The sequence below is a fragment of the Otolemur garnettii genome, unplaced genomic scaffold, assembly GCF_000181295.1.
Source record: "Otolemur garnettii isolate 467f Iridium unplaced genomic scaffold, OtoGar3 scaffold00261, whole genome shotgun sequence".
Lineage (NCBI taxonomy): Eukaryota > Metazoa > Chordata > Mammalia > Primates > Galagidae > Otolemur > Otolemur garnettii.
The window spans coordinates 245,629-257,285 of NW_003852656.1; the positions used below are offsets into that span (position 1 = coordinate 245,629).

The following is an 11,657-nucleotide window of genomic DNA, read 5'->3' on the forward strand; positions in this document are numbered from 1 at the left end:
AAAAAAAAAAAAAAAAAAAAAGAAGTCATCAAATCCCTACTGAGTGCCAAATGCCAGGGATACACACAGAGGTGATGCAGAGAGATGGATTCTGCTCTCAGGGGACTTACAGCCCAGCAGGGGGAAAAGGAGAACAAATGTGGAGAACAAGTTCAGAAAAAGAGAAGCAATTGCCAAGGAGACAGCAAAAAGTGTCAATGCGAGAGTATGGAAGAGGCTGCTTCAGTGAGCAGTCAGAGGCCTCTCTGAGGCAATAGCATTTGAGCAGAGACCTCAGGAGTAGTTGAGATGTGGATGAAGAGCATGATGGGTGGCAGGAATAGTGAGTGCAAAGGCTTGCAAGTAGAAGCCCACTTTGCAGGACTGTGGCACAGAAAAGTGGCCAGCAGCTGGCAGGAGCGGCAAGGGGATTGGGATGGGGCCTCCAGGCTCTGCTTAGAGCCTGACTTTAATAAAGGCAATGGGGATGCTCAGCGGGCTTGGGGCAGAGGGGTATCACCATCTAGTTTTCATCTGAAACTTCATTTTGAGTTTTTGGGATACTGGCAGGCACTGGGAGAGGGGCCTCATGACCAATGCTGCAGTAAGGGGCAACTGTTGGGCTGAGGGAGCTCTGAGAAGGGAGAAACAAAGTCTGTTCAAGGGCCATTGGCCAGGGAGGGCTTTTCAGTAACAGCCTTGCTGAGCCAGAGAATGAATATTTAGATGCTAAATGGGATACACCAGACAGAGGGAACAGCAGGAGCAAAGGTATAATAATCTGATGGAACCATGGGAGAAAAGCCTTTCATCCAAAGTCAAAGAGGGCAGTGGGAGCCACTGCAGTTGAGCAGACACTGATGAGGTCCTAGTGGAAACTGCATCCAAATGCCCCCGCCCCAGCAGTTCTGCTCTCCTAACACCCCCACTGACTGAGGCCTGCTGGGATGGGGTTTCCTTGCAGACTTCCCTGCCCCCTTCACTTGGGTCACGGGCTACTTTGCCATGGTGGTGGGTGCTGGCATGACCTTCGTTGTCCAGAGCAGTTCTGTGTTCACCTCAGCCATCACTCCACTCATTGGTGAGTGCCCATGCTGAGCAGAGTGGGGTGGGGCGGGGTTGGGGCAAAGCTGGCAGGGAGCTCTGTCCTTCTGCTCCCCAGGACTGGGCGTGATCAGCATCGAGCGGGCCTACCCCCTCACACTGGGCTCCAACATTGGCACCACCACCACTGCCATCTTGGCAGCACTGGCCAGCCCCAGGGAGAAGCTCTCCAGCTCATTCCAGGTACGTCTGGGAGACCAGCTCTGCCTGACCCAGGATGGGGCTAGGACTGGCACGTGGGTCCTGACAGAGGGTTTGACCATGTAACATATTTTTTGACTATCTACTAAAGGGCCACCCACCATGCTCTATGGAAACCATTATGGCAAAGTATACCTGATGCCATCTTCAAGGCCTTAGCATCCAACAGGGAGACAGTGTTTAACATACCTGTAAGCACAGAGAGCTGGACATACACTGTGAGGAAGAGCTGATTATGGTGGGACCAAGGACGGTTTGGGGGACCAAGGATGAGTAGAGCGGGCTGGGAGTAGGCAGCAAAGGGAAGTTGTTCTAGGAGCAAAGGAGGGACTGACAAGCCAGGGCACTGACCAAGTATGACTCCGGAGATGCTAAGCCAGAAGCCTATAGCAGTCTTTAACTCTGGCCATTTCTTTTTTTGGCCGGGGCTGGGTTTGAACCAGCCACGTCCGGCGTATGGGGCCGGTGCCCTACTCCCCTGAGCCACAGGCGCCGCCTAGCTCTGGCCATTTCTGAGAGAGGGGTCAATGGGGGAAAAGAGGAGAGCTCATGGCAATAATAATTTACCAACTGGTCCAGAAATATTTTGATATTTTAATAACCAGCACAGCCGTCCCAGGATGATCTGGGGGCCCATCAGCTCTAAGGGATAAATTTCCTGCTGCCCAGACCAGGTTGTGGCCCCAGCACCCATCCCCGCTGGCCTGATTCAGGGGCTGTAGGGCCATGCCCACCTCAGCCGCCCCACCCTTTCCTTGCAGATTGCCCTCTGCCATTTCTTCTTCAACATCTCGGGTATCCTTCTGTGGTACCCAGTACCCTGCACGCGCCTGCCCATCCGCATGGCCAAGGCGCTGGGCAAACGCACTGCCAAGTACCGCTGGTTTGCTGTCCTCTACCTCCTCGTGTGCTTCCTGCTACTGCCCTCACTGGTGTTTGGCATTTCCATGGCTGGCTGGCAGGCCATGGTAGGTGTGGGCGCACCCTTTGGAGCCCTGCTGGCCTTTGTGGTGCTCGTCAGCATCCTGCAGAATCGGAGTCCTGGGCACTTGCCCAAGTGGTTGCAGACATGGGACTTCCTGCCTCACTGGATGCACTCCCTGAAGCCCCTGGACCGCCTCATCACCCGTGCCACCTTGTGCTATGCCAGACCTGAGCCCCGCTCACCCTCGCTGCCCACCAGGGTCTTCCTGGAGGAGCTGCCCCCTGCCACCCCCTCCCCCCGCCTTGCACTGCCTGCTCACCATAGTGCCACTCGCCTCTAGATCCAGACCACCACCTGGAGTGGGGAAGGGCCTGTGCATGGAGCCCAGGACAGCAGGGATACATGGGGGTGCCCATGTATCTGTGCCACTCTGGGTGCCAGTCTTACTTTATGTGGGTCCACAGAGGTCTGGGCACGCATGGGTGTCCAACTATCCCTGTGTTAAAGCTTGTATTTGTGCACACATATGTACTAGCCTGTGTGTGTGCACAGACACACCTATGAGAGGCTGTGTGCAGAGGACAGGGTATCTGGGTAGGATTTTGGGTTTTCACATGTGTGTGTGGAGACCTGTGCTGTGTCCTCAGGTACATGTGACTATAATGGGCAGGAGTGAGGGTGGGTCTGCATGCGTGGCTGTGCAGCTGTGTGCTTGTGCACAGATATGGATGCCTGAGTCATCTTCCCTGCCACCCTCCCCCTCCATAATACCTTCTCATCCTCACCCAGGCTTTCAGCACCACCATGATGGCCCCCTTTCCCAACACTGCCTGATTAAAAAAAGAATTAAACCCTCCTTATGCATTTGGAAGCCTTTTTGCTCGCCATCTATGGGGAAAGTCCAGACCAAGGCTTGGGGCCCAGCAACAGCCTCTCCCCTCAAAGACTTGCTGCAGTAGCAGGCTCTGCCCTATCCAGATGCATTCTTAAAAAGCCAGTAGTGCACCCCAATGATCCACCTAGTTCTGCCTTAGTGAGTCCAACCACAATTCAAACTCCCTGGAAACCCTTCCTAGGCAAGTGGTAACCCCTAAGGAGGACTCTCTAAACCCTCATCCCCTGTCCCCCACCAGGTTGGTCCTCCTCTGGTCTCTGCCCTCTGCCTTCACCCACCTCAGCCACACATTCACTCCCCCTTGCTGGGATAAGACCAGGGATCCAGGATAAGTGACAGGTGGGGTTTGTTAGGGCTTCTGGGGGAGAAGACAGGAAGGGTGGAGGTGGGCAAGAGAGGGCATGTCCTTGGCCCCAGCACACAGGGTGGCAGGAACAAGACACCTTCCCACCTACCTTTGGCCTCTGTATTTGGCAATAAGCCAGGACTCACTAAAACCCACTCAAGCTTTTCAATTCTTCCTCCTCCATATGGCACCCTGCAGCTGAAACCAGCAGAGTGAGATCAAGGGTAGGGATGCCAAAGTTCCTCCCTCCAGTCCAGGAGTTCTTCTGGGGCCTTTGGAGCCCAAGGAGGCAGGAAGGTAAAGGCAGGCAGTAGGGCCTCAGACCCTCAGACCCAGCTGTGATGGTCTTGGGATGTGCCTTCTCAGGGCACCCACTTTTTTTTTTTTTTTTTTTGAGACAGAGCCTCAAGCTGTCCCCCTGGGTAGAGTGCCATGGCATGGCATCTCAGCTCACAGCAACCTCCAACTCCTGGGCTCAAGCGAGTCTCCTGCCTCCGCCTCCCAAGTAGCTGGGACCACAGGCGCCCGCCACAACGCCCAGCTATTTTTTGGTTGCAGCCGTCATTGTTGTTTGGCGGGTCCTGGCTGGGGATTAGAACCCGCCACCCTAGATGTACATGGCTGGCGCCTTAGCCGGTTGAGCTATAGGCGCAGAGCCAGGGCACCCACTTTTGAGATTTGTTGGGGAGTTGCAGGGGCCTGGGAACCCCAGAACTGCTTTCCAAGCTACCAGCCCCATCCTGTCACCCACTAACAACCCTTGCTAATGCCTCCCTGCCAAGTGGAGTGGGGTGAGGGGTGCAGTGGCCTCCAACCTGACTCCCTGATTCTGGTTGGTGTGTGCTGGGGGAGAAATGTTGGCAGGATGGGGAGGAGGCTCTCTGTACTGTTTGTCCTACTGAAACATGTAAATTCTGAGAACTGAGGTAGAATTTGAGTAGGCCCTGGTCCTTGGACTCTTCATCAGCTGTGAAGTCCCTAGGACCCTGGGAAAGTGCCAAAGAACAGCAGGACAGCTAGAGGCCTCTGCAGGGCACAGGAGGCTAGGAAGCCTCTATACGCATAATCCCAGCCCCACCTCGTTACCCTTCTGGAAAGACATTCCCATACACCAATTTCCTTAGTTACAACTGCCCACGTGAAACCGGAGAGTGAGCCATCACAGCCAAGTCACAGTTTATTCCAGCTGCCTCCGCCCTGGGCGGTCCTGCTGCGCGGCTAGGTGCCCTGTGTGCGAAGCCCGCGGATCAGCTCGTGCACGGTCTTATTGAGGATGCCCCCGTGCACGCCGCGTCGGCCCATGAGCACAAGGAGCGCACGTGGCGAGTGGCCCACGCATACGGCCCGCCCATCCAGCCCCTTGGTGCGCGCGTCCAGCACGCCGTCGCCGTCCGCCAGCAGGTAGTCACGGATGATGCAGCACCGGCGGCCCGCCACGCTCAGGCCCGACTGCAGGAAGGTGCGCCGGTCTGTCCCAGTGAGCACGCCCACCTCCTGCGGTGAGATGGCCGCCAGTAGGCCCCCGGGCCGTGATGCCCACACGCAGCGATTGTCTGCGTGGCCCACGATAGCCACGTCGTCGATGCGCTGATCCCTCAGCACCGCACTAATGTAGCCTTTCCAGTCGCCCATCCCGCTCCGGGTCCACCTCTCTGCCTGGCGTTGGGAACTGGCGGGTGTCACGGCTTGCGGTGCTACGAGGTATTTGGGGGCGGAGCAGTGACATGACACGGCCGCGTCACAGAGCAGAGCGTCTCTTAGATGGGAGAACGTGGCTGGGGAAGTTCTAAAGTTAGCTTTCAGAAGGGGATCGTGTATGAGTGAAAATGACGCTCGAAAACCAAATTAAATGGCCCTTTGAAATGATGGGTTTAAGAACAAAAAGATGCCATGTTTGGATAGCTGAATCTCTCCGCTCGTAAGGGAACCATTCAACCCACCAATGTGGTTCTCAAACGTCAGCTTTAGAACCTGCTGAAACTCAGGCTGTTAAACAGATTGCTGGGTGCCACCCTAGACTTTTTACTTCAGTAGTATGAGATGCAGCCCAAGAATTTGTATGTCTAGCAAGTTTCCTGGAACTTTGACACCCACTGGTCTAGTGCGAGTTTAAGTGGGGATGAGGGTAGTTCAAGTCGCCAGCCCTCAGGGTCCACACCACCTGATCATGGTTCTCAACCTTGGCTGTGCATGGAATTACCTGAGGAGTTTAAAAGAATATAACCACTGGCTCGGCGCCTGTGGCTCAAGCGGCTAAGGCGCCAGCCACATACACCTAAGGTAGCGGGTTCGAATCCCCAGCCCGGGCCCGCCAAACAACAATGATGGCTGCAACCAAAAAATGGCCAGGCGCTGTGGCGGGCGCCTGTGGTCCCAGCTACTTGGGAGGCTGAGGCAGGGGACTCGCTTGAGCCCAGGAGTTGGAGGTTGCTGTGAGCTGTAATGCCACGGCACTCTACCCAGGGGGACAGCTTGAGGCTCTGTCTCAAAAAAAGAATATAACCACTATCCATGCCCCATCCCTAGAGATAATTGATTTAATTGGCTTGAGATGGATCTGGGGCATAGATAGGCTCAAAAGCTTTCCAGATGATCTCATGTACAGTCTAGACTGAGAACTGGCTCCGCACCTGTAACTCAAGTGGCTAAGGTGCTATAGCTACATACATCAGAGTTGGCAGGTTCAAATCAAGCCCGGGCCAGCCAAACAACAATGACCAAAAAATAGCTGGGTGTTGTGGCAGGCACCTGTAGTCCCAGCTACTTGGGAGCCTGAGGCAAGAGAATAGCTTAAGGCCAAGAGTTGGAGGTCACTGTGAGTTGTGATGCCAAGGCACTCTACTCCGGGACAGCTTGAGGCTCTGTCTCAAAAAAAAAGAAAAGAAAAGAAAAATAATACACAGGCTCAGCGCCTGTGGCTCAAGTGGCTAAGGCGCCAGCCACATACACCTGAGCTGGTGGGTTCAAATCCAGCCCAGCCACCAAACAGGAATGATGGCTGCAACCAAAAAATAGCCAGGTGTTGTGGTGGGGGCCTGTGGTCCCAGCTACTTGGGAGGTTGAGGCAGGAGAATCGCCTGAGCCCAGGCATTGGAGGTTGCTGTGAGCTGTGATGCCACAGCACTCTACCCAGGGCAACAGCTTGAGGCTCTGTCTCAAAAAAAAGAAGAAGAAGAAGAAGAAAGAAATAAAGAAAATATGCAGAGTCACCTTGCACAGTGCATCCTACAGTGAGCCTCAGTAAACATTGGCTAGACAATCTCAATCTTACACATTGAGATCTCATCAATTTTGTTCTCTGAGGGCTGTGGAGAAGCCGTTGTACCAGTTCTGTCTTGACAGTTCCCAAAAGGACCCATCTCTCAGGACTTTTTGTTGTTGTTGTTTGTTTTGTCTTGTTTTTGACAGGGTCTTACTTTGTTGCCCAGGCTAGAGTGCAGTCTCTCAGTATTTTCAAAGCATTTATTGGGTTTTTGCACCATGCTTGGTGCAGAGATGGTGATGTTGGGGGTTGGGGAGACAGAATGGAACACAATCTTTGCTGTCCATGATCAACCTGGTCACTGACCCATTATGGAATCATGAAGGGGGAAAAGACAAGTCCCTGGACAATCACGAAGCAGTGTGCTCCTGGATCCAAGCCAGGTAATTTGTCACATCGGTGTAGACACCTGGCTTATTGCGGTCACCACAGCCTGAGCCCCAGCTGATGATGCCTCGAAGAGTGAGCCGGTGCTCAGCGGCCTCGTCCTCACACACCAGTGGGCCTCCAGAGTCACCCTGGGTTGGAAACACGCAGTTCAGCGCCCTTAGCCTGGGGTGTGTACCTGATAAGGTTAAGGGAAGATAATATCCGAACCTAAAGGCTCACCTGGCATGCATCAGTGCCGCCCTCGAGGAAGCCAGCGCAGAGCATGCCAGGGAGGATGGAGTCTCCATGAACGTCTGGGGCGGAGCAGCGTTCCAGGGAGATGAAGGGCACCTGCGCCTCCTGCAAGAAGCTGGAATATTCCTCCGCCCCTGCGAAACAAAGCATCTTCCTCACACCTCCCAGCAACGCTCGTCGCCCAGACAATGGACAGATGAGGCTGTGATAGGCGCTCCTAAACCTAGTCGCCTCCTTCCTCTCTCACGGCAAGCCAGAGAAAGAGGGAGTTGCTGTTAACTCCATTTCACAGGCTGGGAGACTGAAGTCCAGAGAAGAGCTGTGTTTGAGTGGGCGGAGCGGAAGCAGGAACCCCACTCCCACCTCCCACCTAGTGTCTCAGAACCTGGCTATCCAACGAGCCTGCGGGCTGCTGAATACCGGGCCAGCATCCTAGCTGGCTCTTGCAGCCAAGCACCCACAGGGAGCCAAGGGAAAGTGAGATTCTCCCTGCACCCCCAGAGATTTGGGGGCCCCAACAGTGAATCTCAGACCCTGGGAGGAACAGACTGCAGGACAAGGGCCTTACATATTCTCACAAACCATCAGGAGAGGCGCCACCTCTCCTATAGGCACCTTGAATGATACAAAAGTTGTGGGATTCTGTGGCCTATCCCTTTAGGTAAAGGTTTTTCCCCGCCCAAGCTTGTTGTGTCTACCTTCAAACTGGTGGCCCCACCCGGCCACTTCGCAGAGTGCGGCCTTGGGTTCGGCTCGTCTAGCGGCACTGCTCGGCAAACATACCGGCTGAACGTAAGGCGACAGGAGCGCGCAGTTGCCGTCCGCGCTCTCCTGTAGGCGCAGAAGAGCTAACCCAGGCAGAGAAGAGCGTAAAGCAGGGACACTAGGCCCCAAGCACTTCCCACCCTATCTTCCCTTCCCCACGGGGGCTCCTTCACGCACCAAGGTCATGCTGGTAGCTGATGGGTGAGAAGGCCTCATGCAGGCTGTAGGAGCGCACAGCCAGCGTCTGGCACTGCTCACAACTCTGGTTATGGCGGTCCTGGCCAAGAACCACCGTCAGCTCCTCTGGCGCCGGCCTGCAGGCGGGGTGCGGGGGAGGTAGCATGCTTGAAGCCCTCCACAAGTGTTTAGGGGAGCCCTCTGCTCCCGAACCTCTTCCTCCCGGGGAACTAGGGCGGGGCCCGAACCTCTTTCTCCCGGGGAACTAGGGCGGGGCGGAGAGAGAGGGATGGGGCTGAATAGGTAGGAAACGGGATCGGGTGTGGCACGGTGTCTTGGAAGCTGAACTGGGAGGGTGGAGGAGCCAGGGTGCTGGGAGGGGCGATGGGCGGGCGGGTACTCGCCGGTCCTGCAGGCAGTGCGCTGCTGTCAGCACCCAGCAGGGGGCGATGAGGCTACCGGCGCAGAAACTGTGGCCCCAATACAGTGCTGCGATATAAGGGTGCGTCCCGGGAAGCGCCACCAGTCCGCCAACGACGCGTCTCACCGAGGACAGCCGCTTGCGGAGCCGCTGTCCGCAGCCGAGCAGGCGGGTCCCGGGCAGGGAAGACTGCTGCTCCGGCTTCGCGAGCAAACCTGTGGGAGGAACCTAGGCTGAGAACCTGGGTATTCACCTCCAGGTGGCTGGAATCTAGTTGGCCTGAGCAACTTTCCGCTCAGACTTCCTCCGCTTCCTAACTACCTGGGGTCGGGGACTGAGGCCGGGTCTGGGTCGTGGACTGAGGCTTCTGCAATGACGGATGCGGGGGCAAGGGCAGGTCCTGACGCCCCGGGGGGACCCGGATTGGAGGCGCTGTCCTGGCTGGGGGCTGGCACGGTGCCAGGTCGCAATACTCCCAGCTCAGCCGGTGGCCGCTCAACACGAAGCACCATGGGCGGGTGTCATTGTCCGGGTTCCTGTAACCACAGCAGGTGGTCCTGTTAAGCGACAGGAGCCCGAGAGGGCTGCCAGGGGAGGAGAATGCTAGGCCGGGTCCCATCCAGCGCACCGGCAATAGGCGTGGCCGCCCAGTCCCCACTTCAGCGCTTGTTCAGCAGTCACATTCCTGTAGGTGGCCTCAGAGGTCCACGGCTGACATTGTGCACCTGAGAGTGTGGTCTTAGCCATGCCGCGGTAGCTGAGCCCGTGGCCCTCGTAGCAGCTCGCCTCAGTGTCTAGGGAGATAGCAAGCCCTCCGCACTCGAGGAGGTGGGGAGTGTGGGGAGGGTGGGTATACTGTCTCGCCTCTGGATCGGGCAGCCACTTTCCCCCTTTCCCTCCTCCCTCTCCGAAAACTCTTCCCACGTGGGGACTGGACCTTTGCTTCCCGTGGGACCCTCACTCACCTATGTCGCAGAAGGGTCCCGTGTAGCCCATGGGGCAATGGCACAGGTGGTGGCCCTCCGCCTCCAGGCAGCGACCACCGTTGAGGCATGGGTTGGTGAGGCAAGCTGGGGGAAGGAGCACACTGAGCTGCCCCAGGGCTCCACAGAGCGCTCCCTTCCACCCACGCACAACCTGGGCTTCCTCCAGCGTCTCCTCCTGACCTCCATCCCTCCTCCCCGGCCAGTTACCAGCGGATCTGCTCACCCTGACTGGCCAACTGCTGGCAGCGGTTGTCAGGCCCCTTGCACTGGCATTTGGCCACACCTCCCAGCTGCGATCTGTACCATGTCTCATTCTCACGGAAGAACCGGAGAAGCTGAGGCTCGAAGCACTTCTCTGGGGGCAAAGGTAAGCAACGGTCTCAGAGTAGCCCTGGACTGTGCCAAGTCTCTGGGGACCTAGGGACCTCTTCCATAGGCTCAGGGTGGCCCCTGTCCCCAGTGCCCCTTTGGTATCTCCTTACCTTTCTGGCAGTGCTTCCCAGTGAGATGTTCTGGACAGAAGCAGTGAGGGCCAGTCAGTGTGTTCACACACATCCCTCCTTTCTGGCAGGGGCTGTGTTTGCTGCAGTGGTCTAAGATCGACACAGTGGGAAGAGGAGTAGGGAGCCTGAATCAGACAGATGGAGGCCAAGTCCCTCCCTGATCCTACTTGGTGAGTATTGCATGTTTCCAAGCCTTAGTTTGCCCACATGCAAAATGGGACTACCCCCTCCCAGAACTTCCCTCTGGACTTCAAGGGTATTGTGGTGGGAGGGACCCCTGGTGTGTGTGGTCTTATGATAGCCAGGTGAGTAACTAGGAGGGAAGAGAGGGCCCTGTGCCACCCCAGAGGTTGTGTGAAGCACCTTTCACTTTCTTGGACTCTAGGCAGTATGTCCATCGCTGGTCCTGATCAAAGTTGGGAGTGGTAGCACACCTATAGAAAGAGATGAGGATTCCCTGCTCTGTCCAGGGACCTGACCCTTTGGAGCTTCCCCTCTCTAAGCAGAGTTCCTTGGACAGAAGGATGGGTAGAATCCATCTCTCCCAGGCCCATGCCCCAATTCCTACTAGGTAGTCTTACCAGGGCTGGGGGCCTGGCTGGCCCTTGTGGATGCATTTATGGTATAGCCGTCGGTGGTACTGGAAGGGGAAGTGGCAGGGCTCCCCGGTGACAGTGAGAACTGCAGGGATAACACATTCCCTGAGGACTTCTCTGTGCCCAACTTCCCTAGTACCACCCATCAGGGTCTGGTTGGAGAAAGGACAGACCCTCCAAGAGATCGTTGTGCATTCACTTAAGAAGCTGGGTTTTGGAGGGAGACAGCAGGAATAGGCTCCTGACTCCACCCCCTGCTCGGTGGGTGACCTTGGGCAATTCTGTGACCTCAAGATCTGGAAGAGTGCTTGCTGCAAAGTTATTACTAAATACTTGTTGCACATTGAAGTCACCTAACCACGCTGACCCTTGGCTTCCTCATCCATAAAATGACAATAATAATAGTATAGTTAATCTCCACTATTTCCCAGTTCTACATTTGAGAGTCTACCTACTTGACAAAATCTGTTTGTAAACCTCAAATTAATACTCACTATGCTTTCATGGTCATTTGTGGGGATTCACAGAACAGTGAAAAATCTACACACTCCCAGCAAAAGTCCAACTAGGTGACATTCTGCTTACTGCTTGTATGAGCTTGCATATTGTGAACAAAAGTCCTTTTCACACTGTAGTGCAACATTTTTCTTGATGTTGGAAATGGCCCCTGAACCTATTGCTGAAGAGCTGTCTAGTGCGTCTAAGGCTGTGATGATACCTTATAGAGAAAATGTGTATTACACAAACTTTATTCAGGCCGGAGTTATAGTAATGTTGGCCATAAGTTCAGTGTAAATGAACCAAAAACATATATATTAAATAAGATGTGGTTAGGCAGAATCACACATAAAACAAGGTTATAGGCTCGGCGCC

General features: G+C 55.4%; 3 protein-coding genes across 7 annotated transcripts in view; 1 reads left to right on the forward strand and 2 right to left on the reverse strand.

The window, feature by feature from the left end:
• Positions 1–2,549, forward strand: part of SLC34A1 (solute carrier family 34 member 1) — a 12,008-nt gene extending 9,459 nt beyond the window's left edge. Inside the window, exons 9-11 of the mRNA XM_023508622.1 lie at positions 944–1,060; positions 1,142–1,266; positions 2,046–2,549. Of these exons, the coding sequence (XP_023364390.1) occupies positions 944–1,060; positions 1,142–1,266; positions 2,046–2,549 (746 nt within the window). The remainder of the gene's footprint in view (positions 1–943; positions 1,061–1,141; positions 1,267–2,045) is intronic.
• A 2,119-nt stretch (positions 2,550–4,668) lies between these two features.
• Positions 4,669–5,092, reverse strand: PFN3 (profilin 3). The gene has a single exon (XM_003802833.3). It carries the CDS (start codon positions 5,080–5,082, stop codon positions 4,669–4,671), a length of 414 nt encoding a protein of 137 aa, XP_003802881.1. The 5' UTR covers positions 5,083–5,092.
• Positions 5,093–6,894: 1,802 nt separating this feature from the next.
• Positions 6,895–11,657, reverse strand: part of F12 (coagulation factor XII) — an 8,346-nt gene continuing 3,583 nt past the window's right edge. For 2 of the 5 annotated variants that reach the window (XM_023508643.1, XM_023508644.1), the window contains exons 3-13: positions 10,552–10,622; positions 10,168–10,278; positions 9,909–10,040; positions 9,665–9,769; positions 9,328–9,493; positions 9,021–9,235; positions 8,683–8,914; positions 8,279–8,415; positions 8,035–8,184; positions 7,322–7,470; positions 6,895–7,230 (exon numbers count right to left, since the gene is read on the reverse strand). In XM_023508643.1, the coding sequence (XP_023364411.1) occupies positions 7,063–7,230; positions 7,322–7,470; positions 8,035–8,184; positions 8,279–8,415; positions 8,683–8,914; positions 9,021–9,235; positions 9,328–9,493; positions 9,665–9,769; positions 9,909–10,040; positions 10,168–10,240 (1,527 nt within the window). In that variant the 5' untranslated portion in view covers positions 10,241–10,278; positions 10,552–10,622 and the 3' untranslated portion in view covers positions 6,895–7,062. Of the gene's footprint in view, positions 7,231–7,321; positions 7,471–8,034; positions 8,185–8,278; positions 8,416–8,682; positions 8,918–9,020; positions 9,236–9,327; positions 9,494–9,664; positions 9,770–9,908; positions 10,041–10,167; positions 10,279–10,551; positions 10,623–10,769; positions 10,870–11,657 lie in introns of all 5 variants that reach the window. The other 3 variants (XM_023508642.1, XM_012813400.2, XM_012813399.2) reach the window with 3 other exon arrangements.

Coding starts and splice junctions, on each gene's coding strand:
- PFN3 (XM_003802833.3), bottom strand. CDS start 5,082: ATGGGCGACTGGAAAGGCTACATTAGTGCGGTGCTGAGGGATCAGCGC.